Source organism: Castor canadensis, chromosome 4 (assembly GCF_047511655.1).
Source record: "Castor canadensis chromosome 4, mCasCan1.hap1v2, whole genome shotgun sequence".
Classification (NCBI taxonomy): Eukaryota; Metazoa; Chordata; class Mammalia; order Rodentia; family Castoridae; genus Castor; species Castor canadensis.
This window is the reverse complement of record NC_133389.1, coordinates 29,832,952-29,858,665: the sequence shown is the minus strand read 5'-3', so window position 1 is coordinate 29,858,665 and position 25,714 is coordinate 29,832,952. Positions and strand designations below refer to the sequence as shown.

Below are 25,714 nucleotides of genomic sequence, written 5' to 3'. Positions count from 1 at the left end.
GTCTTATCCACAATTTCATGTTAAATCACATGTCACAGAAAGTTGAGTACATGGTCCTTCTTTGAGCTGTTTTTCCTAGTAACAGTACCCTATATAGGAGGTTTCTAGAAGCAAGGTAGAGACTGGTTGAGTTCTAGCTCTGGTACCTAATCTCAGTCATTAGTTCACCTGTGTTTTTTTTTTTTTTTTTTTTTTTGGTTTTTGTTTTTTTGGCAATCTAGGGTTTGAACTCAGGGCCTCACACTTGCTAAGCAGGTGTTCTACCACTTGACCCATTCAGCCAGCCCTTTTTTGTGTTGGGTATTTTCAAGATAGTCTTTCAAACTCTTTGCCTGGGCTGGCCTTGAACTGTGATCCTCCTGATCTCTGCCTCCCAAGTAGCTAAGATTACAAGCATGAACCACCAGTGCCTGGCACATTTGTGTATGTTTTAATGTGAAAATAGGTAAGATAATGTGTGTCTATCTAATGTTACAGGATACTTATAAGAATGAAACAAAAATATAAAAATATATAGAAAAATCAAACATTGCCATATAAATGTAAAGAACTTTATATCTGTTAAATATAGAGTGATGGAGGGAAGAAAGACCTTTAGGGAAGGCAAGAAATGAACTGAAGAACAGCTGAGCAGCAGTGACAAGTCTCAGAAAATAGATGCCGTTAACCACTTTAAAACATCTTCCTGTACATTTAGGAAATGGATAATGAAAGTTTATAAGATTGCTGCAAGCTCCTATTGCCTAAATAAAATTTAAAATTTCATATTAAATCACATATCAAAGCTGGGTGCTGGTAGCTCACGCTTGTAATTCAGCTAGAATTCAGGAGGCAGAGATCAGGAAGATTGCAGTGCAGTGCCAACCCAGGCAAATAATTTTCAAGACCCTATCTGGAAAAAAGCCAACACAAAAACGGCTGGCAGAGTGGCTCAAGTGATAGGCCCCTACCTAGCAAGCATGGAGCTGAGTTCAAGCCCCAGTACTGACAAAAAATAAAAGTTTTTAAAAAGTCGCATATTACAATTTATGTTTTAACCCCCAATACCTCAAAAGAAGAAAAAATAATAATTTTAAGCAATCTATGTGGAAGAAACATACACTTGTGCTAACCAAAACAAAGTTTCAGGCTTTATTTTTGGTTGAGATGAGGTCTTTCTAATCCCCTCCCACCCCCGCCTCCGCAGGCTTCCAACCGTGATCCTCCTGGTCTCAGTCTCCCAAGCAGCTAGGATTAGGGCTTGAGCTACTGGCGCCCTGCTCAGGTTCTTTTTTTTTTTTCAAGCAAGGAATAAAAATATATCAGAAAAAGGCAGCCTGTTTGCAGCAGCTCTCCGCCTCCTAGAGAGATTATACCACAGAGGGCTCCAAGAGTCCAGAGGGAGTACGGGAAGAGGCTTGAAGCGCTCCAGCCTTGGATCACTTTTGCCCAGGGCTACGCTGTCTGGCGTCGGAGTAAAAACCACAACTCCCAGAATCCCCGGGCCGGTGAGGGGCGGGGCCAACGACGTGTGGGCGGGATCTCGGGCGCGCGGGGCGCTTCTCGCGCGAGGTGTTGCGCGTGGAGTGGCGGGAGCCGCTGAGATGGAGGCGCAGAAGGAGAAGGAATCGCAGGTGATGGGGCGGGAGCGGGGTTGGCTGTCTCTTGGAAACCGCGACTTTGACACACGCGCGGCGCGGGCGGATCTCCTGTGCATACCACGTTTACTTTTTCTCTCTCCTACTCTACGTCCTTCTCCATCTGCGAGACCCCCTCTGTCTGCTAAGACCCTCTAAAAAGGGCGCTTCCCTACCTTCTCCAGCCCCTCGAACCCAGCCACTCTATCATACCCCTCAGAGCCAACTGGAATGGGACTTCTGAACCCATTCCCCCTCCTCGCGGTTCACTGGGCTTCCTATGAGAATTTCACTCCTGAGCTGCATCCCATAACTCTGGGATCCTCCCGGCTCTGCGGTGTACTCTGTGATTGAGACAACTCGTTCTTCAGTCCGTGCACTTTCGAATCCCGTACTGAGCGAAGGTTTTCCAAGGGAGGGAGATTTTTAGCCTTTACTGCGTTTGCAGATTTGGGAAAGAATGGATTGTTTTGTGTGTGTGTGTGTGTGTGTGTGTGTGTGTGTATGTATGTGTATCTTGAGCACTTTGTCATATTCTGATGATGGCATTATAATAAACAAGGCTTATCATATTTGTCTTCCTTTTAATGGTTAGGTTGCTGCCTGGTTGAAAAAAATCTTTGGGGATCATCCTATTCCACAGTATGAAGTGAACCCAAGAACCACAGAGATTTTATATCACCTTTCAGAACACAACAAGGTCCGGGACAGAGATGTCCACTTGGTAATAGAGGACTTGAAACAGAAAGCAAGCGAATATGAATCAGAAGGTGAGATTTATGTCTAGAATTTTGAATGTCAAGCCTGTAACCCTAGCTATTTGGGAAGCTGAGATTGGGACGATAGCTGTTTGAAAGACCCCGTTTTCAAAATAACCAGAGCAAGGGCTGGAGCAGTCACTCAAATGGTAGAGCACCTGCCTAGCTAACCAGAGCAAAATGGATTGGAGGTGTGGCTCAAGTGGTAGAGCGCCTGCTTTTAAGTGTAAAGCCCTGAGTTCAAACCCAGTCCCATCAAAAAAAAAAAAAAAGAAAAGAAAAGAAAAAATCTATATGTGAATTTTTATAACTGTTTTTCATAATATCCAGAATGTGAAAAGATCTCAAATGTCCCTCAGTGGATGAATGGATGAATAAAATGTAGTGTGTCCATACATCAGAATATTGTTCAGCCATAAAAGGAATGAAGTACTGATACATGCTACAGTATGGATAAACCTTGAAATCATTTTGCTAAGTGAAAGAAGCCAATCATCAATGACCACATGTTGTATGACAACATTTATATGAAATGTCCAGAATAGGCAAGTGGGCATGGCTCAAGTGGTAGAGAGCCTGCTTTGCAAGTGCAAGACCCTGAGTTCAAACCCCAGCACGGACAGGAAAAAAAAAAAATGTTAACCAGAATAGGCAAATGAATAGAGACAGAAAGGGTTGTTAGGATTTCATGGGTTGGGAGATTGAAAAGTGATGACTAAGGGATGTGGGGCTTATTTTATGGGGTGAAGAAAAATGTTCTGAAATAGATTATGTTGATAAATATACTTAAAGGCATTGATTTGTACACTTTAGGTGGATAAATTGTATGGCATGAGTTATATATACCCCAATAAAGATGTAAAAGTTAAAAGAAAAAAAAGACAAGGCATCTTAATCACTATGAAACTCATTTGTCTTTTCAGCCAAGCATCTTCAAGACCTTCTTATGGAGAGTGTGAATTTTTCTCCTGCCAATTTGTCTGGCACTGGTTCTAGGTATCTGAATGCTTTGGTTGACAGTGCAGTGGCCCTTGAAACAAAGGATACCTCACTAGCAAGGTAATTTATTGTGACAGTTTTAATTTCTGTTCTCAAAAGAGAACATGTTGTTAACCAAGTGCTGGTGGCTTATGCCTGTAATTCTAGCTACTTGGGAGTCAGAGATGGGGAGTATTATGGCATGAGGCCAATCAGGGAAAACAGTTCTGAGATCCCATCTCCAAAATAACCAGACCAAAATGTACTGGAGGAGTGGCTCAAGTGGTCGAGTGCCTGTTTTACAAGCACCTAGCCCTAACTTCATAGTCCCCCACCCCCTTGCAAAAAAAAAAAAAAAGTGAAATCATGTTGTAAGGTCTTACTCTAAGGCCTTTTGGTTCTTACAGTAATTCTAAATAGAAAATTAACAATAAATGCAAAAGCACAGAATTTTAATTAACTCTTTACTTTTGATAGTGAGTAAGATTAATTCAGATAAATTTGGCATTGGTTAATTTTTAGTGTGTTCTTCTTCCAAGGATAATGTCTCGAGGGTCGATTCTCATATATTTCTGGAAAGGGATTAGGTATCACTTTAATTGTTCCCTGTGAATAAGAAAAGCAGTTGATCTGTTAAGCAAGGTGAATTTTGGTGTGTCCCTACCTTATTGAGTAGCCCTTCATTCTTGGTGATAGACATTTCACTTATTTAATGACACGATCCTTCCAACAACCCTAAGAAGAAACTGAGGCTCTGGAGGGGTGGGTTAACTATTTCTCCAACCTAGTAAATGGCAGTTTGGATGCTAACCCAATCTGACTCCAAAGTCCATGTGAGTCAATTTTGGTCATATCTTAGCTAGGACTACTACTGTGACTTATCACAACTAGAAAACTGCACAGCTAGTCTGCTTAGTTGGTAGTATAAGAGTTGGGAACTTATAAATACATACATACAGATACATAGATATATACTTAAATATATATACATATGCTCAGAGGTAAAAGAACAGGTAGGCTATATGGCAACAGCATTGTAGACTTGAATTAAGTCAGTTCATCACACACCAAATGTCAGGTGTAGGGTACATGTAGAAACACTAGGGAAGCAGAAGTGAATAGGATAGTACCCATCTTTACACAGTCCAATAAGGGAGAAGGACATGTAAACTTCTACCACAAAAAAAAAAAAAAAAAAAAAGAAAGCAAGCACTATCACCGTATGACAAGTTGCAACAGCACAAGAATACAAGTTGTAGCTAGCAAGCACAGATAAAAAGATAGTGAATTCAGGACAAGGGCAAATCATACCTGAATTTTGAAGGACAAATGGGTCTTTGCCAGCTGAAGGACATTCCAGGTGAAATGAACAGCATGTAAAACTTGCATAAAGGTATGAAAACTGTGATTGTATAAGAATCTACAAAACAATAAGATCATTTTTAGGAATAACAAATAATTATAATTATTGTCCTTAACGCATATATGTAACCAGAGTCTTCTTTTAGCTTTATCCCTGCAGTAAATGATTTGACCTCTGATCTTTCTCGTACCAAATCAAAAAATGAAGAAATCAAGCTTGAATTGGGAAAACTTGAAAAAAATCTAACTGCAACTTTAGTATTAGAAAAATGTCTACAAGAGTAAGTGAATTGACATTTTTGATGATAAAGACATTAACAGGATGTTATAATTAATTTTGACAGTAGGTATGATTTTTAAAAGCACATTAGAAAATGGGTCCATTAAACTTTTTTAACTAGAAGATGACTTGAGTGAAGGTAGAAGGTAGTTGGCTCTACATTTTTACCATTTACTTTATATAATTTATTACCTTCGTGTTTTGCTTTTATAAATGATGTGGGTTTTATAATTTTCAAAATGCATGTGATATTTTCAACTCATAAACTACCACATTCCACATGCCAGTGGCTCAGGCCTATAATCCTAGCTACTCAGGAGGCAGAGATCAGGAAGATAATGGTTCAAAGCCAACCTGGGCAAATAGTTCACAAGACTCTAACTTGAAAAAAACCCATCAAAAAAAAAAAAAATATACATATATATACATATACATATATATATATATATATCTTCATAGGCTGTTTATATATATATATATATATATATATATATATATATATATATATATATGTATATGTATATATACTTTTTTTTTTTTTTGGTACTGGGATTTGACTTCAGGGCCTTCACCTTGAGCCACTCCACCAGCCCTATTTTTGTGAAGGAATTTTTTGAGATAGGGTCTTGAGGAACTATTTGCCCAAGCTGGCTTCAAACTGCAATCCTCCTGATCTCTGCCTCCTGAGTAGTTAGGATTACAAGCGTGAGCAACCAGTGTCTGGCACATTATATATTTTGCTGTGTTTTCTTACTCTCTGATATCTCTCTTTGCTGCTATGAGCCGCCTTTAGGTCCTTGTTGACCCAGAGAGGATTATATAAATGTGGTGTATTAATTTTTTCAACAAGTATTGAAAGTGTTTGTGCCAGGCATTGTGTCCTGTCACATTTAGTAGATAGGGCTTTGGGCCTTTCTCAAATTGACTTTGATATATATTAAGTTAATTTTCAAGTAGCAGATTTACTTTCTCCAAGAATAATTGGCATAGGTTAAATTTAAAGTCATTTTGTATTACTCCTTGAGAAAAATCCCAGATGGCAACATGAAGAGGAAGATGACCTGGAAGAATGCATGTTAGTCTAGGACATAAAATTTATGGTAGAGAATCCAGCAAATAGGTTATCTACTACTGGCTAAACCATTGTTGAATCTAAAAATTAGTAGTCTTTTTTTCTTTTTTATAATCATTTCATTGAGGAGGAGGAGTAGAAGAAAATGCTTTTAATTTTACTTTTCAAAGTGATCTCAAGAAGGCAGAGCTGCATCTGTCTACTGAAAGGGCCAAAGTCGACAGTCGTCTTCAGAACATGGACTTCCTAAAAGCAAAGTCAGAGGAGTTCAGACTTGGAATCAAAGCTGCAGAGGTGCGTATGAAGGACTGAATATGGCTAGCTCTTTTCAACCTTCAGTCTCACAATGGGGCAGTATTATTACTTCCTTTTTATGGATGTGGGAACTGAAGGGAAGACACATGACTTGCTCAAGGTTACTTGACTCCTTAGCAGAAGTTCAGGTTTGGTCAGGCATGGTGGCTCATGCCTGTAATCCTAGGACGCAGAGATCAGGAAGATGGAGGTTTGAAGCTACCCCAAGCAAATAGTTCTTGAGACCTTATCTTCAAAAAACCCATCACAAAAAAGGGTTGATGGAGTGGCTTAAGCCATAAGAGTGCCTGCCTAGCAGGTGTGAGGCCCTGAGTTCAAACCCCAGTGCCACCAAAAAAATAAAAGTAAAAAAGTAAAGATGAAGTTGAGGTTCAGAATCAGGCATTTAGGCTCTGAAGTCCAGGCGCTTAAACTGTACCTGTCTTGTCACGTGAGTGTAGAAAGGATTCACACTGAGCTGGGTGTGGTGGTGGTACACACTCGTTATTCCAGCACTTGGCAGGGCAGAGGCAGGAGGATCGAATGTTAAAGTTCAAGGCTAGCCTGAGCTACAACGTGAGACCCTGTCTCAAAAAAAAAGAGTTCATGTGTAACATAGAAGGGCTTAGATTTGTGAGGCAAGCATGGTAACCACTATACTATGGAAATGAGGGCTTAGATTTGTGTATAATTTTTTATCTGTGGACTAGAGATGTGGCTTGAGCAGTAAAGTACCTGCTTTCCAAGTGTGAAGCCCTGAGTTCAAACCACAGTCCTCCCAAAAAACAAAACAATTTTTCATCTGTGATTTTTTAGCTCTTCTTTACTATATTATACGTTGAAAGTATTTCATATTTCATTGTGATCACTTTCAAATAAATTATTTTAAACTGACCCTCTGTTTTGTAATTCTAGGAACAGCTTTCAGCTAGAGGCATGGATGGTTCTCTATCTCATCAGTCCCTAGTAGCACTATCAGAGGTGAGCCATTTTCTGCTACTGTAACAGACTGCCACCCGACTGCATAATTTATAAATAATAAAAGTTTATTTGGCTTATGGTTCTGGAAGCTGGGAAGCCTAGGTTCAAAGAACCACATCTGGTGAGGACCTTCTTTTATTATATTATTTTATCATTTTGCATTTACTTATTTACTAACATGTATACATTATTTGGGTCACCTGCCCCCGACCATGAGGATTTTCTGGTGTGTCTGTCCTAAGATACCAAATGAGCATGAGTCAGACTCATCAATTTCATCAGGAACCCACTCCCACCAAAAGTACATCAATCCCATTCATGAGGGCTCTACCTAATCACCTCTTAAAGGTCCCATCTCTTAATACTTAATACTTTAAAATATTGGTCCACAGTCCTCTTTTTCATGTAATTTTTTTAGGGCATTTACTCACTATGAACTTGATTTCTTTTCCTTTACATTTGTACTTTTTTTTTCTTTTTTGTGGTACTGAGCATCAAACCCAAGGCCTCACACATTCTAGGCAAGCTTTTTACTGTTGAGCTACATCATCACCCATACCTTTGTACTTTACATTACCAGTATTTTATCTTTGTTATCATTTAGCTGTATGTATTCTACATTGTTTGGTCTCCTTTCTGTGATATTGTAGGTTAGAAACTTACTAATATATAACTGACTTATTAAAGAAATGTAAATGTTTCTGTGCTAATCATTTAGGTGCTCCTCTTTCTTTTCTTTCTGTGCACAGTAAAAGTGCAGGTCTCAAAACTCCTGTAGTTTTCAAATCCAATTCTGGGTTTTTAGGCTGGGGGCCAGGTAGGGCCCTGAGTTCAAACCTCAGTACCACCAAAAAATAACAATTCTGGGCTTTTGGGTTGTATAAGGATTTTATCTACTTTGGTGGAAAGAGGGAGAAATAGGAGAGTTTATTTTATTTTATTTTTTATTTATTTTATTTTAAGTTTTTGTACTTTGATTCTTAGAATCTAAAGTTGAGTATTCAGGGCCTAGAGATATAGCTCAAGCAGTAAAGCAAGTGCAAAGCCCTGAGTTCAAACGTCAGTACCACCATAAATAAGTAAACAAAATCAACAATTAATAAATATTTGAGATTCTACTTGTTACTTAACATTCTTTCTTATTTATTTATTTATTTATTTATTTTGGCGGTACTGGGATTTGAACTCAGGGCTACACCTTGAGACACTCCCCAAGCCTTTTTTTTTTTGTGTGATGGTTTTTTTCAAGATAGGATCTTGAGAACTGTTTTCCTGGGCTGTCTTAAAACTGAGAGCCTCCTAATCTCTGCCTCCTGAGTAGCTAGGATTATAGGCATGGGCCACCAGCTCCTGGCACTTTACAGTCTTATTCCTCTTAAGTTCATTGTTTTGTGTTTCTAGATAGCATACTTCAGTCCTATTTTTTTTTGTCTCTTTTTCTTTTTCTTACAGACCAGAGTCTTGTATTTTCTTACATGCATTTGTAGGGAATAGATTCCAGTAGCTCAGTCTCCTTTCCATTGGTTCTCATGAAGTGTGCTTCTCTGGGTAGAGCAGGCTGGCACTTCAGTTGAACCTGTGTTTTTTTCTGGTCGTTTTCCTTCATGCATTTCAGGGAGCTATTTTGGCTCTTAGAGTGCCTAATATGCTCAATACACACATTAATTTCCCTTGGCAAGAGTTTTGTCCTTAACTCATTTGTTAACAACAGTGCTAACAGCATGCTGGGTAACACGGTAGGCTACTCCAGTTTTGCTGTGGTAACATTGGGGAGCATTCTCTTTTGAACAGTACCCACTCCCTTGATATCTACAGTATCACCCTTCTTTAGATTCGCATGTACTGGCCAAAAGAACAGCTCCAAGTTTCCCAAAAGGCCTAAAAACATATGTTAGTTCCTCTCCTCTTTCCCTTTGTGTTCGTCACTTGGTGAATTACTGAGAGATGACTGTTCCAGCCGAAAGGCCTTCAGCCTTTTCTTTTTTTGGTGATACTGGGGTTTGAACTCAGCCTCATGTTTGCTAGGCAGGTACTCTATCACTTGAACCATTCCACCAGACCCTCAGTCCTATTCCTAGTAAATGGGAGTTTAACTTTACTATTTTAAACAACTTGGAAGTATTATTTTCATTGGAAGTGAGTCTATCTATTTGAACTTCTTTAATACCTTATTTAAAATACCCTTGGCTGGAGAAGCAGCTCAGTGGTAGAGCATTTGCCTAGCATGCACAAGGCTCTGGGTTTGATCCCTAACACCACAAAAAAATTTAAATAAAAGAACTGGTAGAGTGCCTGCCTACCAAGCATGAGGCCGAGTTTAACCCCAGTACTGCCAAAAAAAAAAAAAAATTAAAAAAGATAAATTATTCTAATAAAATAATGCTTTATTTTATTTCAGAAGTGAGCAGTATTTAGTTACATTGTGACTATCTCTATTACTCTGTTTGTGTTTTTTTTTTTTCACTCCCAGAAACTGGCAGAACTAAAACAACAGACTGTACCTTTGAAGAAAAAATTGGAGTCCTATTTAGATTTAATGCCGGTAATTATTCCCTGGGCTTTTCTTTTTAAGTTGTTTTCTCAAACCTTCCCCAGAGGCACTAAATGATTATGGAAATAGTGGGTTGGTGTTAAAGGATTTAAAGTCAAAGTGGGCCTGATGTGGTGTTACACACCTGTAATCCCAGCACTCAGGAGTCTGAGGCAGCAGAATCAAGAGTTTGAGGAACAGACTAGGCTTTTTAGTGAAACCGTGTCTCAAAAAGCCAAATACAAATAAGAAAGTAAAGTCAGTGGTGAATTTCAGTATTATATGTATGTTGGATGTTACCTCTGTACATTTTTATGCCTTTTGAAAGTAATTGTGGCATGCTTTTTTTCTACCTTTGTGTCTGCGTTGGAACTCTATAACCTTTTCTTATTTTTCTTGAAAAGAATCCATCTCTTGCTCAAGTGAAAATTGAAGAAGCAAAGAGAGAATTGGTAAGTAGTTCCCATTTTTTTCTTCAAATTTTAAAAAAGTAAAATGAATGCTGATATAGCTAAAGCCCCCCTTAATCTTCTATCTTTCTTTGCTCCTCAGAGGTAAACTGCAGTCCCAGAGTTGCTCTGTTATTCCCATATGTATCTCTTAATATCTTTTGGCATGTCTGTGTGTTTATTTTTCTTTTCATGAAAAATGCATAGTGGTGTTTTATATCTTTTAAGATTTTATATAGATTTCCCTAGTGGAAAAGAGGGGTTAAGAGATATGGAATATTCTAGGTAAAAAAGAATTAGCAGGGTTGGAGGTGTGGCTCAAGTGGTAGAGCACCTGCTTTGTAATCATGAAACCCTGAATTCAAACCCCAGTCCCACCAAAAAGAAACTTAGCAAAGGCATGGCTGGGGGTGTGGCTCAGTGGTAGAGCACTTACCTGGCATTTGCAGGGCCCTGGGTTTTATCACCAGCAAAAACAGCAATAACGAAAAACCTTTGTGCTTGTAGTCTCAGCTGTTTGGAAGGAGAATTGCATAAGCTCATGAGTTCAAGGCCAATCTAGCAAGACCTGTCTCAAAAAAAAATTTATATTTATAAAAAAAAAATATATATATATATATAAATTATTGCAAAGGCACAGGAGCTAAAAAATGGAAGACTTTCCCAAGGTGTGACAATTGATGAGGTCCAGCTGCTTAGGAGTATACAACCTGAGATAGAGTTTATGCTGGGCATGGTGGTGCACATCCATAATCCCAGCACTGAGAAGGCTGAGAGGCAGGAGGATCATCAGTGCAAGGTGAGCCTGGGCTGCATAGTGAGTTCTAGACCAGCCTGGACTACACAGCAAGACCCTGTCTCAAACAAAGAAACAAAAGATAATTGGTTTATGATGTAAAGAGTTCTAAATATAAAGAGGGTTGAGCTTGGTTGGATGCTGCAGGGGAACTAGTGAAAGTTGTGTGTTTCCTTGTTTTTTAAGCTCGAGAGAAATGTGATCAAAGCTGTGCTTTTTTCTCAGGCCAGTGCTTTAGGAAGATTGTTCTATAACCAGTGTAGAAAGCAGAATTGGAGGAGAAAGAAAGCAAATTGCATAAACCAGTTGACTTATGTAGGCCAGATGAGAAGTAATAAGGACAGTCATGATGAGAATGGAAAAGAGGTTATGTGAGAGACATCGTGGAAGTATGTTGCTTTAGAAGTAAAGGCCAGAGTAATCTAGCAGTATATCACCACATAGATTCTTGTCTTAAGGTTTATTTCCCCCTTCACATATTTATTAGAATCAGTTAGGAGTCTGAAAACTTTTAGGTGGTATTGGAGGGAAGAGAAGGAAGGTATAGAAGCAAGGAAATGTCTAAAAGCATATTTGATACTCATAATGGTATTTTAAATTTTTTCTGGTTTAAGCTGGGTATGGTGATACATACCTGTAAATCCCAGCACTCAGAATCTGAAGTCCAAGCCCAGCCTGAGCTACATAGTAAGACCCTGTCTCTAAAAAACAAGGGCTGGGGATGTAGCTCAGTTGTAGTGTTTGCCTAGCATGTGCAAGGCCCTGGATTTAATCCCTAGCTCCACAAAAAGTAAACGAATAAATAAGATAAAATTTCTTTTTTTGCTTCTCTTAAGTATCATTAGAACTTATAGCATATATTATATTTGTATATACGGTATTTATTTGTGATATTTCTTTCTTCCTTTAGGATATCATTGAAGCTGAACTTACAAGGAAAGTAGACATGATGGAACTCTGACTAGAACCAAATAAACATCCTTTTCCTAACAAAGTAAATTGAACAGGACTTTAATTTTTTTTTTTTTTTTACTCTTGGCATTCTTTAATAACATAATTTCTATGCTCTTAGAAGAGATAATAATGTTTTTATTGGTAAAATAATGGTTTCTGGTTATGCATTACATTTTTGTGCCCAAATACGGTTTTTCTAAGAAAAAGCATTTTCTGTTACCTGTTGGTTCTCTATGTGGTTGGCAGTTAAGGATCCTTCACAGACTCTATTAGGTGAACATTATGACAGCTGTTAGGCACGAGCTCATTAGGTCAGCTAGAAGGTTCTGCAATTCCAGTTCTGTTTCTTCCATCCCTTCTCTTCCATCTCAGGGGTTTGCTGTTCTTTCTGACCAGCTCACTTGCCTACCTCCAAATGTCAATATATGCAGGAATTTAGCTTATGAAAAAACATGGCCTTTTAAGTCAGTAGTAGAAAGATGGATAATTCAACACATGGTGCTAGACCCATACTGCTACATGCCTTATGTCAGGATTACCCAAAGGATCAAAGACTTAAATATAAAAATTTAAAATAAAGGTACTAAAATAAATCATACAGAGTCTTAATGTTTTGATTTTTAAATAATCATAGAAGTGTATGATGAAAACTTAGGAACCATAAATGAAGTGATTGAATTATTTGAATATTTGGAAATACTAAAAATTCTTGCATAGCAAAATCTTTTGTAAGTAAAATCAAAGGGCATGAGAAATACGGTACAGAAAGGGAGGAAAAGGTATTTCACTGTTTTCCTCTTTGTACTTTTTTTTTTGGCAGTACTAGGGTTTGAACTCATCATGGAAGTTTCTTACAATACATCTGAAATGGTATAATGTATTATTTGAAGGCAGACTGTGATAAAGGTGTACGTGGATATTTTTCTGGTGGTGCTAGGTTTGAACTCTGGACCTTGAACTTGCTAGACAAGTAGTTCTCCACCACTTGAGCTGTGTTCCCAGCCCTAAGATTGCTTTTTTGGTTGTTTTGTTGTTGTTTGTTTGTTTGTTTTGTTTTGAGACAGGTCTCACTATGGAGCCTACACTGGCTTTGAAGTCAAGATCTTCCTGCCTCTGCCTCCTGAGGGCTAGAAGTGCAGTAAAGGTGTATTTTGAAAACCTTAGTGCAGAAGTTAGCGCACTTTTTCTGGAAGGTACTGTAATAACCTAACACCAAAATACATGAAGGAAAAACTGACAAAGGGAGAGATACAATTCAATAATAATAGTTGGAAATGTCAGTACCACACTTTTTTTTTTTTATTCATATATGCATACAATGCTTGGTCATTTCTCACCCCTGCCCCCACCCCCTCCCTTACCACCCACCCTGCCTCCTCCCTCTCCCCCCCACCCTCTCGATACCCGGCAGAAACTATTTTGCCCTTATCTCTAATTTTGTTGAAGAGAGAGTACAAGCAATAATAGGAAGGAACAAGGGTTTTTGCTAGTTGAGATAAGGATAGCTATACAGGGAGTTGACTCACATTAATTTCCTGTGCATTAACCTTCTAGGTTAATTCTTGATCTAACATTTTCTCTAGTTCCTGGTCCCCTTCTCCTATTGGCCTCAGTTGCTTTTAAGGTATCTGCTTTAGTTTCTCTGCGTTGAGGGCAACAAATGCTAACTAATTTTTTAGGTGTCTTACCTATCCTCATATCTCCCTTGTGTGCTCTTGCTTTTATCATGTGCTCAAAGTCCAATCCCCTTATTTGTTTGCCCTTGATCTAATGTCCGCATATGAGGGAGAACATATGATTTTTGGTCTTTTGGGCCAGGCTAACCTCATTCAGAATGATGTTCTCCAATTCCATCCATTTACCAGCGAATGATAACCTTTTGTTCTTCTTCATGGCTGCATAAAATTCCATTGTGTATAGATACCACATTTTCTTGATCCATTCGTCAGTAGTGGGGCATCTTGGCTGTTTCCATAACTTGGCTGTTGTGAACAGTGCTGCAATAAACATGGGTGTGCAGGTGTCTCTGAAGTAACCTGTGTCACAGTCTTTTGGGTATATTCCCAAGAGTGAGTACCACACTTTCAATAATGGATAGAACAAAATGGTAAAAGATCAAGAAGAAAGTAGAAGACTTAAAATACACTGTAAATCACCTAGATCTAACAAAAATCCATGGAATACTCCACCCAAAACAATGACAAAGCATATTCTCAAGTGCATACTCTCCAGGGTAGCATAGGTTTAATGCTAGACTATACAACAAACTTCAGTAAATTTAAAAGGATAGATATAACACAATGCATTATTGTGTGCTATGAACTGAATTGTGTCCCCCCAAAAAACTTGTGTGTGAGGGGGAAGAGGTGGGTATGAAAAGAAGCCTGTATATTTTGTCTTCACTTCTGACCCCTACACTGCATGTCTGACTGTAGAGAATCATCACTTTATCTCCTAAATACTTTTGCATCTATTTTCTAAGAACAGAGACATTCTTAGATAAGGACAATAAAATTATCTAATTCAGAAAATTTAACATTGATGAAATCTTATTGCTGAATATATGATCCATATTCAAAATGTCTCCAATTCTCTTGTTAATGCACTTTACACGTGTTTCTCCAATTCAGGAGCATATATTGTGTGTGGTTGGGTTTGTTAGGGTTTTTTGTTTGTTCATTTTGTTCTTTGAGACAGAGTTTCACCACATAGCCCAGGCTTGTCTGAGCCTTCTGAGTGCTAAAATTACAGGCATGTACCTCTACCTTTATGCCTGGCTGTTGTGTCTGTCATAAACCAGCTTTGGATACTTTCTTTTCTTTTTTTTTTTTTTTTTTGTGGTACTGGGGCTTGAACTCAGGACCTACACTTTGAGCCACTCCACCAGCCTTTTTTATTGATGGGTTTTTTCAAGATAGGTTCTTGCGAACTATTTGCCTGGGATGGCTTTGAACCATGATCCTCCTGATCTCTGCTTCCTGATTAGCAACAGGCATGAGCCACTGGTCTGGATACTTTCTTGTTGCTTTGTTTTGTTCTCTTGTGGTGCTGGGAAATGAACCCAGGACGTTATGCATCACGAGGCAAGCACTCTACCTCTAAGCTACATCCCCAGTTCTTATACTGTTTGCTTTTACTGTTTCATTAAACCACTATTGCTAGGTCTCTAAAACTTAGCTACCTAAACTAGTCTAACAGAGTAGCACAAACCTAGGAACCATTGCTATGGAGGTCCCAGTCCTGGAGGGTCACTCCCGTTTGTCCCAGTGTTCTGCCTTATGGGAGGGGCCAAACTGAAGGGTAGATATGCCTTTGCCTATACTAAATTTAGAACTCTGACCTAGGCAGGGGCTTCAGTTACCACAGAATAGCAATAGCTGTGACAGCTTCTGCTCCTGCGGAAGCACTTGAAGCTGGACATTAGGTAAGAAGTGCAGCATGAATGAAAAGATGTTCCCCGTGAAAATATGTCTGATGCTATTTTAAGAGTGGACTAATGATTGTGTGTGGATGTCCTTGGAGCTTGTTTGGTTGTCAGAGGAACTTTTTCTTGTAGGTCGTCACAGAGCACGTGACAGATGGCTCACCCCAGGCTGGCTGTGGCCCTGTGCCTGGACTGTTGATGTTGTGGGTTGGATGAGACACCACCCAGGGAGGCCAATCTGCCAGCTTTATTTGGTGCCATGATGCATGGATGTCCTTCTGATCTCAGCCTGCTTCCTCTCACATTGTGCAGGTCTGTATTTTTAGGCTTAGCTTGCAGTGCCCAGCTCCCACATGTACAGTTTTCTTAAAATTCTGCTGCAGTGGTGTGGGCTGACAGCTGCCCCCACAGTATCAGGAGGGAGAATTGCTCTCTGCCTCTTCAAGATCCAGAGTTTCTGCAGCATGTTCAGACACTTGAGCATGGAAGCTGGCTCTGATGATACCAGCAGCGTGACCTTAAGGATGTCATGGAAACTGTCGGATCAGATGGATGCCATAGCTGCCTCCATTTTCTCACTGCTTACTCGCTCACTTATTAGATATTATTAAACTCTGCATCTTAGGTAGTGGGGTTGTAAATGAGAATTTTCCCTCAGTCTCGGAGAGGTAGTTTATAAATTCACAGACTATCAAACTGGAAAGCTAAGATTCAAAGAAAAATGATAGCCAGATGTTGTACCATGAGGTTTGAGGCCCAAATTGCTTATTTCCCAATCCAATCCAAAGATCTTTCCTCATAGCTTTTTTTTTTTTTGAGACTGGGTATTGCTATGTAGCCCAGGCTGACCTTAAACTCCCCATCCTCCTGGTGCCTCAAATAAAACCTCTCTTAAAAAAAGATAAACAGGAGTCTTTGCTCCCATTTCCTGTGTGAGGAACAGGAGATGTTTTTCTCTCTCCCCCTGCCCCCGTCTATACTTTATCCTGTTATACTAAAATAAATCCTTATGAAAACTTTAAAAAAAGCCTTTTAGTGCTTACCACAGAGTGTGTTATGACACTGACTGTATAGATAAAGAGGAGGACAAGTAAATCTACCCCATATATTTGTCAACTCAGGCCCTATACCCTGTACCTGGTCTGTATATGGGAAGACATGGGATGGGAGGGGGAAAAAAAAACAAACCTGTCAATCCTGCCTCAGGTTTCTTGAGTGCTGGAATTATAGGCATGCACCACCATGCCCAATTACTAGTTACATTTCAATTCCTTTGTAAATCTAGACTGGTGATTCCCAAGCTCCTCAAATGTAAAAACAATCAAACAAACAAACTTCCTAAAAACATAGCAGTGGGGCTGGGAGTGTAGCTCAGCAGTAGAATACATACCCAATATGGCCAAGGCCTTATGTTTAGTCTCCAGCACTGAAAGAGTAAGAAAAGCCCATAGCCAGTCACTGGTGGCTCACACCTGTAATCCTAGCTACTCAGGAGGCAGAGATCAGGAGGGTTGTGGTTCAAAGTCAACCCAGGACAAATAGTTCATGAGACCCTAACTCGAAAGTATGGCTGGTACAGTGGTTCAAGTGGTAGAGCATCTACCTAGCAAATGTGAGGCCCTAAGTTCAAAGCCCAGTACCAGAAAAAAAAAGTACATAAAATTTAAAAGTCTAAGCATTAAAGTAACAAAAATGCCAACTTTCAGCACATAAGTTAATTTAGCCTGTTTTGAACTTTATTCAATTGGAATCTATAATCCCAGCACTCAAAGCAGGAAGATCTCAATTTGAGGCCAGCCTGGGCTACATAGAAAACCAAAACAAAAGAGTCATATAGCATTTGTGTCTAGCTTCTTTGATATACTGTAAAGGAAGACTTTTGTCTACAGTGTTACATGTAGAAGAAGTTTATTTTTATTGCTTAGAGTAGTGATTCTTCAGGGAGGGACTTAAAAAGGGATTTACTTCTCCCAGGAGACCTTTGACAATGTCTGGCAATACTTTTGGTTGTCACAACTAGGGAATTATTAGCATCTAGTGGCTAAGAAACCAGGGGTGCTACTAGATAGATAGCCTATAGTACATAGGTTAGCCTACACAAAAAAAGAACCATCTGGTTCAAAGGGGCAAGAGTGCCCTACTTTGGAACACCATTCTTTCATTCATTCTGTTGGACATTGGTGTTGCTTCCATTTGGGGTTCCTATGAATAAAGTTGCTTCGTACAATATTTGGATATAACTACACACATCCCTCCTATATGTTAAATCATCTCTGGATTACTTAGAATGCCTACTACAATGTAAATGCCATGTAAATAGTTGTTATCCATGTTCAGCACAAATGCAGTTTTCCACAAACATTTTTCATCTGTGGTTGGTTAAATCTGCATATGCAGAACTCGAAAATTCTGTAATTCTTCATAGAACCAACTGTATATTTTCATTTACTACACGTGTATATGCATTTAGAACTAAAATTTCTGGTATGTCAAACTTTAGAAAATTCTACCAAAACATTTCCCAAAATGATTCTATTGATTTATACTCCCACCAGCTTTGTGTGTGAGAATTCTGGTTGCTCCATATCCTTATAAGTCCTTGATACCATCATTAGAATTTTTAACTGTCTTGTAGATGTCAGTAGTATCCCACTGTGGGGTTTTGTGGGTCTTTTTGTGGTACTGGAATTTGAACTCGGGGCTCTGTGCTTGCTAGGCTTGCTCTTACTGCTTGAGCCACATCTCCAGCTTAATTTGAAGGGGACATGGATTCCCTATCAATGGGTGGATTGCCAGGATTACACTATAAGCATGTGGCTGCCTTTGAAAAGTCATCTCCCAAAGGGAACAACCCTGTGCTCCTGAGTTCAGTGGAAACACTTCTACTAAAAAGGTTTGCCTTTAAGCCTGGTTCTAGGTCTATTTATTTATCATATCAAGGAAGCTCATCTATTCTAATTTTGTGGCGCTTTTAAAGAATAAATAGATTATGAATTTTTTTTACAAATGCTTTTTTTTTTTTTTTTAGCATGTATGGATAGGCAGTAAAATAAGGTAAAAATGAACAGGGACTGGGAATGATGGCACAGGTCTATAGTCCCCAGCTCTTGGGAGGTAGAAACAGGAAGATGGAGAGTTTGTGGCTAGTCTGGGCTACAAAGAGAGACCCTTTAAGGAAGCAATTCATCCACTGATTCAGTAAACATTTTTGAGTACTTACTGTGTGTCATGCCAGGCACCCTGCTAGGCACAAAGGATGAAATTCTGCATCAAACAAAAGAGGTTTCCTGCCTAAATGAAGTTTACAGCTGAAGTGATCCAGATCCAGATCCAATTAACTACCTAAAGTCTTGTATTCATGCCAGGAAAGATAGAAGTGGCACCCTGCTTTGTTACTCCCCATCCCAAATAACTCTAGCCTATCCCAGCAACTCTCAGACGATACTGAATCACTTGTGTGGATTATGTATGAGACATGGGCATCGACAAACATAATTTTAGCCACCAGAGGGCAGTCACATCTTTAAAATACTTCAAAGAGGAAGAAAAAGGACAAACCCAACCCCTGAAATGCTACCCTTGGGGATCTGAAGCCAAAGTCAAATCAACCTGACAAGACTCACTCCAGCAGGGATACAAACCCAGCACCCAAACCATTTTCCTACCTCAAGCCTGGAATTGCACCAACTTTATCATGAGTTAGTTTCTGGTCCCTCGAGAGTGGAGGATGATGTAATAAAGTTAATAGGGACCATGATGAACTAGAATGAAGAATCTCTCAAATCAGCCTCCTGCGAGTATGTTAACTGCACAGGAACCTGTTGGGGGCACCTAGAGCACACACACGTGGCACCTGTCAAGAACTCACTGAAGAATCTCGGAGGGACATTTACTGAGCAACAGCTGCTCTGTTCACCAGCTCTGCCCTTGGGCTGGAGGAAAATAGTCTTGCTCTGGCTGCAAAGAGAAGACTAGCTGGCAGGATATTTATGAACAAGCAAGAAGGAAGCACCCCTCCCCCGTCAGGCAGTGTCCAATCAGGATGCCCTTTCCTTCCACTGGCGAGGAACCATGCTGAGAGGTACCCAAATCCCAGTATATATAGGCACAGCACACTGTGCTAACCCTTGAGGTCCAGCCAGCCAAGGAGAGCTTCCAGAAGCCACAGCCTTCTCCTCCTACTCTCTAGACTGGTGTGAAAGATCTACTTCCAGTTTCTGGGTTTTGTTGTTTTGATTTTTAGGTTGGTTGGTCAGTTGGCTTTTGTTGTCTGCTTTGTCAAAGCCTCAATCTAGGGTTTGAGCAGCTTTGGGAAAACATAAGCAAGAGACACTTAGGTTTCCCCCAGCCTCCTCCCACCCCCACATCTGTGAGTACAGAGCCCACCTAAATGAGAAGGGAAGGAAAGGATACAGAAGGAGGAAAATGGTTAATATCTTAAAAATCGTAATCCTCCACAGGACTGTGAGAGTTCTGGTCCATGTCTGGCATTTGGTGAGAATTCAGTGGACATCGCTTACTATAGGTTCACAGTTTCTTACTGGAATTTCCAAAGCTCTAAAAATCCAAAGGGTTTCCATAATTCATTTGGCAAAATCTGATCTGACCTGGATCCATCTGGAAGCAAAACCTAGCCGGAGCTACCATTATTCGGTCAACTACAGAAATCTGAAGTGTGTGATGACTGGTGCTAGCTCAAATGCCACCAGGACTTTATGGGTTTACTGTATAAGCACCTGCTTTCCAGAATCTGGAACATTTCTATGTGAAATATGGGTTCTTTGTCTTATCTCTGCTATTACCTAGTTGCTATTACCTAGGTAGATCCAGGGTGGCCCTAAGATTCACATCTCCTATTGAGATGTGCCTGCCCTGCATGAACCCCTTCCTTTGGGTGTGGGTGGAACCTTGAGATGGTTAATTTTAGGAATCATCTTACTGGCTTTAACCTAGAGAACTGATAGGGCATTGTTTCTGGGGGTGTCTGTGAGGGTGTTTCCCAAAGAGATTGATGCGTAAGCTGGTGAACTGAGTAAGAAACATCTGCCTTCATATAAGTGGGCTCCATACAATCAGCCAAGGACTGGGAGAAGAAAAAGCCTGAGGGCACTCTTCTCTTGCTCTTAGACATCAGAACTCCAAGCTCTCCAGCCTTTGCACTCTGGGACTTAAAACAGAATCTCTAGGTTCTCAGGCCTTCAGCTTAAGCTGAGAGTTCTGAGGTTCTGGGGCTTTCTAATGTGGACTGCTACTAGCCTCTAGGGTCCAGTGTGGTCCTTCTCAGCCTCCAAAATCACATGAACCACAATTCCCCTAAAAAATCCTCTCATCTAGGCCTAGGGGCATGGCTTAAGTGGTAGAGTGCCTTCTAGCAAGTCCGAAGTCCTGTACTGCTAGTACACACGCACACACTCCCAGGTAACACCTTGGTCTCATCTGGTAAAACCTGGAGCAGAATCAGCCAGGCCAGCTCAGACTCCTCACTCATGGAACCAACCTCTGTGTGTTGTTTAAATCTGCTAGATGGTGGCAGTTGTTATGCAGTATAGGCAAATAGTACCTTAAGGATGTCCCTTCAACCTCTCTGGGCCCTAGTTGCTCATTTGTGAATTAGGAAGATGGTTGGACTAGGGTATGTCTAGGAGTCTTTCAGGCTGTAGCTTTCAGAGACTGTACGAACAGATGCTGAGTGCTCTAGTGTTGGGAAAAGGGACAGTGGTCCTCCACTGGGTGAGTAGTAGGTGCCAAGGAGGTATGCTGTCAAGGTGGCTGGTGCACAGGCAGAGAAAATGCAGACAACTGAGGACTCACCCTGAGTCCGCCATGACCCATCTGCAGACTGGTCACTGACCACAGCTGGCAATGCTCCTGGCTGCAGAGAGGATCAATTTTCAAGAGCCGGAAAAACAAACATTCTCTTTTTCCCTGCTTGTAGGGCAAACTCCGCCATGCTGGACATCAGCCAGGATCTCTGTTAATTTACGAGAGAGTGAAGAATCCCCTCCAGCAATCTTTGTGTTGAGGCATCTGAAGCTCTTGGGCTTGTAGAACTGACCTGGGACCTCATGGGCAGCTGAGTCAGGGTGGGCATCAGGTTTCCTGTTGACCGTTGACAAACTTCTGAAGTGACAAGGTTGTGCTTTGATATTCTCTCATCCAGGGAGTCTGCCAAGTCTCCCTGCTATCCACATTCCCTACTATCTGCCCCAGGGGTCTTAGACCACCAATACAATCCAGAGGTGAAGCATTGACCCTCTGTCTTCCCTCCCCCAAACACTCGCACACAGCTGACACTCTCATCTGCCTGGCTAAAGGGATTGGCTCTTATTAAATTCCTTGGGGGATGATCTCATTAAGCCTTGTTATGGGTCACTTCTATTTCAGGGAGAATAAATTTGCTGCAATCTGTGGGCAGCTAGTTAATTGAAACCTGAAGAGGGGGTTGGGGGAGGGAGAGGCCCAGGGGAGGTGGTAGAGAAAGCCTGAATGTGTGGGGAGTATCTGGCAAAGCAAGGAGCTGGGTGCTTGTTGGAAGAACAAGCCTGGGGGTACATGTGAGGGGAGCTGATAAGGAGCAAGACCCAGACCATGAAGAGGGAGAGGAGACAAAAGCCAGTGTCAACTGCAGCCTGATCCACTGAGATAGCCTCCTAGCTCCCTCCCAGGCCTCTCTGCTCACCCCTGCCAGACACACGAGTCCAAACCAACCCGAAGCGATAAGGGCCAGAATGTGGTCACAGTGATGGAAAAGAAGGAGATATGAGAGAACTTGGAAACAAATTTGATATAGGGACAAAGGAGGGGAAAGAGCCCAAGATGACCTTCAAAGATCCCTGGAGAATGGGGCTATGTGCCAGAGTACAAGCCTGGCAGAAGCCTCAGATCAATGCCAAGTTCACTGCTGTATTGTTTCAAGAATCCCTCTTCGCTCATTTCTGACAAAAAAAAAAAAAAAAAAGACATTTCTTGTCTCCAGTCTTCCAGCCTTTCAACCATTCATTATTCCTGCATACATTCAACTCAAAGGTATGGAAACCTGCTGTGGATCAGACTCTGTGCTGAGCCCTGGCAATGCAAATACAAACAAATATGCTTCTTAGACCAAACACCTCGAGCCCAATAAGAACACTTACCTTGCTCAACATCTTTTTTTTACTTCAACTCCCTTTTCAAGCAGTTGTTCTAATCTTCGGGATAGCTGCTTCAGAGAAAAGAATACAAAGATGAAGAAAGATTCAGGTTAGCCGGGTGCTGGTGGCTACTTAGGAGGCAGAGATCAGGAGGATTGCGGTTCAAAGCCAACCCAGGCAAATAGTTTCTGAGAATCTATCTTGAAAAATCCCATCACAAAAATAAGGCTGGTGGAGTGGCTCAATGTGTAGGCCCTGAGTTCAAGTTCAAACCCCAGCACTGAAAAAAAAAAAGGGTGAGTAGACCTAAGAAGTACCAGGGATTGAACTCGAAGCCTTACATCAAGAAGCTCCAGTCCTTTTTGATTTTAGTTTTTTTTTCTTTCTCAAATAGAGTCTTGTGCTGACTTTGCCTGGGCTGGCCTTAGGCTGAGATCTTCCTACCACCACCACCCAAGTAACTGGACCACAAGTATGAGACAAAGTGCCCAGCTTGGCTTAGGTGATTTCTGAAAACTTTCTATCTTTTCTTTCGATGCTCTTATTTTACAGATGTGAAAGTGCCTTGAAAAGTTTGGTTTTAGGCTGGGGATGTGGTTCAATGGTAGAGTGAGTGTGTGCCTAGCATATGCCAGGGCCTGGGTTTGATTCCCAGCACCAACAAAAATCAAAGTTGGATTTCTACATAAATGTGAAGTAGCTCTTTGTTTTAGAGAACAATGACAATGTGAGTTCCAACATAGTGCGTGTGGATTGTGACTTCCATTCCTGACTCCTTATATTTCCTTGTGGAGAGGGCTTCATTTGAGTCACATTCCTGGAGTCTCTCTGTCCTGTCTCTCTTAGGAAGAATGACTCACTTGATTGGAAAATTGCAAGGAAGGAACTGAGCATGCTCAACTGAGCCCTGCTGGCTACTGTCTTTAGAGGAGGCTTTAGAGTTTGCCTGTCTATAGAGAGGACATATTCTGGGCTACTTACCAGGCAAAAAACTTGCCTTTTGAGGGAAGGGCTGAGGTTGCCTGGCACTCCTTGCAACTGAGTTCATATCTATCTGTATTCACCCTGACATGGTAGAAAACAGAGACCGCAATTTGCACTGTGTCCTTCCCTGGAGTTTTATTTATCATAAAGTTGAGATTTTATTTATTTTTGGCAGTACCAAGGTTTGAAGTCAGGGGCTGTTTGTTTGTTTTTTTTTGGTTTTGTTTGGCATTACTTGCTTTTAAAAAGGGCCTCTAGCGAGGCATGAATTCTCCAACTTGAGCCACTCAGTCAGTCTTTTTTTTTGTTGTTGGGTATTTTTCTTTCTTTTTTCTCCCCTTTGTATGTTGGGTATTTTCGAGATAGGGTTTTGTGAACTATTTGCCCAGGCTGGCTTCAAACCACGATTTTCCTGATCTCTGCCTCCCAAATAGCTAGGATTAAGTGTGTGAGCCACTGATGCCTAGCTGGAGCCTCACCTCCATCCTTTTTTTTTGCTTCAGTTTAGTTTTCAGATAGGTTCTTTTTTTTTTTTTATATGTGCATACAATGTTTGGGTCATTTCTCCCCCTCCCCCCACCCCCTCAGATAGGTTCTTGAGAATTTGCCTGGGCCTGGCCTCCGACTATGATCCTCCTACCTCTGCCTCCTACTTAGCTGGGCCACACTGGACCAGGAGGAGGAGGAGGAGACATTTGAACAGTTACGTGTTTCCTATGTCTTATTTTCCAATGGTTCTAAACTTGAGGAGAGGATGTGAGAGGGTTATTTATGACACACATCCCTCTTAGCAAGAAGAAAAGAACTATAGCCCATCACCGTCCATGTTCCCAATAAGCCTTCCTCAGGGATTTCATTCTTTTTCTAAACTCTTTTCTCATTGTTCCTTCAACCACTCCTGAATGAGTGTTTGCCTCTAAGCACACTCATTTCTAGAATAGTCTTGTTCCACTGTGACATCTTTCTAGTATGCTGTCCTTCTTCTCTGTACTGAAAATTCTCTTCATTCTTGGAGTCATGGCTCAGAGCTCTCCTCCTAGTTGAGTCCTCCCCATGGAGGCCCAGGCCAAGCTGGCACCTTCCTTGTCTTTGTTGCTGGGTGCATATTTCCATGATACTGTCATATAGTGCTAATATTAGGTGACTTCAAATCTGTCTTCCTCCACAAGGGCAGACCAGGTTGAGCACTGTACTGGAAGGGCTTCCTCTGCTCACATCTCTATCCCAGTATCTATCATAGCACTTGGCTCCAAAGCAGATGTCCATAAGTTGTTGTTTAAATGAATGAGTGGCAGGTGACATTTCGGTTTTCATTTTTGTGTTTCTCATAGTACCCTGCCCTACCCCTCCATTTCAAGTAGTCTGCATATTGGTAATTCTTTGTGTTAGAGACTTGGGCTTGGGGCATAGCAGAAGGAAACTAAGTTCAATGACTCTTCTTGACTTTTTTTTTTTGGCAGTAATGGGACTTGAACTCAGGGCCTACACTTTGAGCCACTCCACCAGCTTTTTTTTGTGAAGGTTTTTTTTTGAGATAGGCTCTTGTAGAACTATTTGCCTGGGCTGGCTTCAAACTCCAATCCTCCTGATCTCTGCCTCTTGAGTACCTAGGATTACAGGCATGAGCCACTGGCACCTGGCTTTCTTCTTAACTTTTGAAAAAAAGAATCTCAGATGGGTTTCGGTTCTGTTGTTGGGTGAGGAAAGAGAAAGGAGGAGAGGTGACATTTGAGAGAGAAGCAATCCTGAGCTCTTAGAAGAGAGAAGTGCCATGTTGATGCCCCTCCTCCTGCACGGTCGTCCACGGTAGAGTTGGCCAGTCCAGTTTCATGGAAGCCTTTGAGGATGTCAGCCTTAGCAAAGGTTTCTGCTCCTCACACAGGTGTAAGAACAGGGATTCTGGCTACAGTGCACCTCTGGGCTTTTAGCAAATGGGAGATCTGAATGGATGGAAGACTAGAGCCCTTCTAACTTTCTTGTCTCCTGGATTCTGGGGTTGTCTGGCAGAGAAGAGGAGAGAACGGTCTCAGTAATGAATGAGATAGACTCTCCTGCCAGGTAGGGACCTTAGAGTAGAAATTAAACTTATTTGATCTGGGGTATAGC

The 25,714-nt window shown here is 40.9% G+C and overlaps 1 protein-coding gene and 1 non-coding gene across 3 annotated transcripts; both read left to right on the top strand.

Annotated features, from left to right (window-relative positions):
- Positions 1-1,521: 1,521 nt before the first annotated feature.
- Haus1 (HAUS augmin like complex subunit 1) lies at positions 1,522-12,672 on the top strand. Of its 2 annotated transcripts, XM_074069883.1 has the most exons (9): positions 1,522-1,613; positions 2,212-2,386; positions 3,298-3,433; positions 4,861-4,995; positions 6,237-6,360; positions 7,276-7,341; positions 9,812-9,883; positions 10,276-10,323; positions 12,027-12,671. In XM_074069883.1, exons 1-9 carry the CDS (start codon positions 1,584-1,586, stop codon positions 12,075-12,077), a joined length of 837 nt encoding a protein of 278 aa, XP_073925984.1. In that variant the 5' UTR covers positions 1,522-1,583; the 3' UTR covers positions 12,078-12,671. The 2 variants fall into 2 exon arrangements, with proteins under 2 accessions (XP_073925984.1, XP_073925985.1); XM_074069884.1 differs by lacking the exon at positions 4,861-4,995 and having other exon boundaries at positions 12,027-12,672.
- Positions 12,673-16,520: 3,848 nt separating this feature from the next.
- Positions 16,521-16,656, top strand: LOC141422969 (small nucleolar RNA SNORA51). The gene has a single exon (XR_012447652.1). It is a non-coding gene; the product is annotated as a small nucleolar RNA SNORA51 (small nucleolar RNA).
- The last annotated feature ends 9,058 nt before the right edge of the window (positions 16,657-25,714 follow it).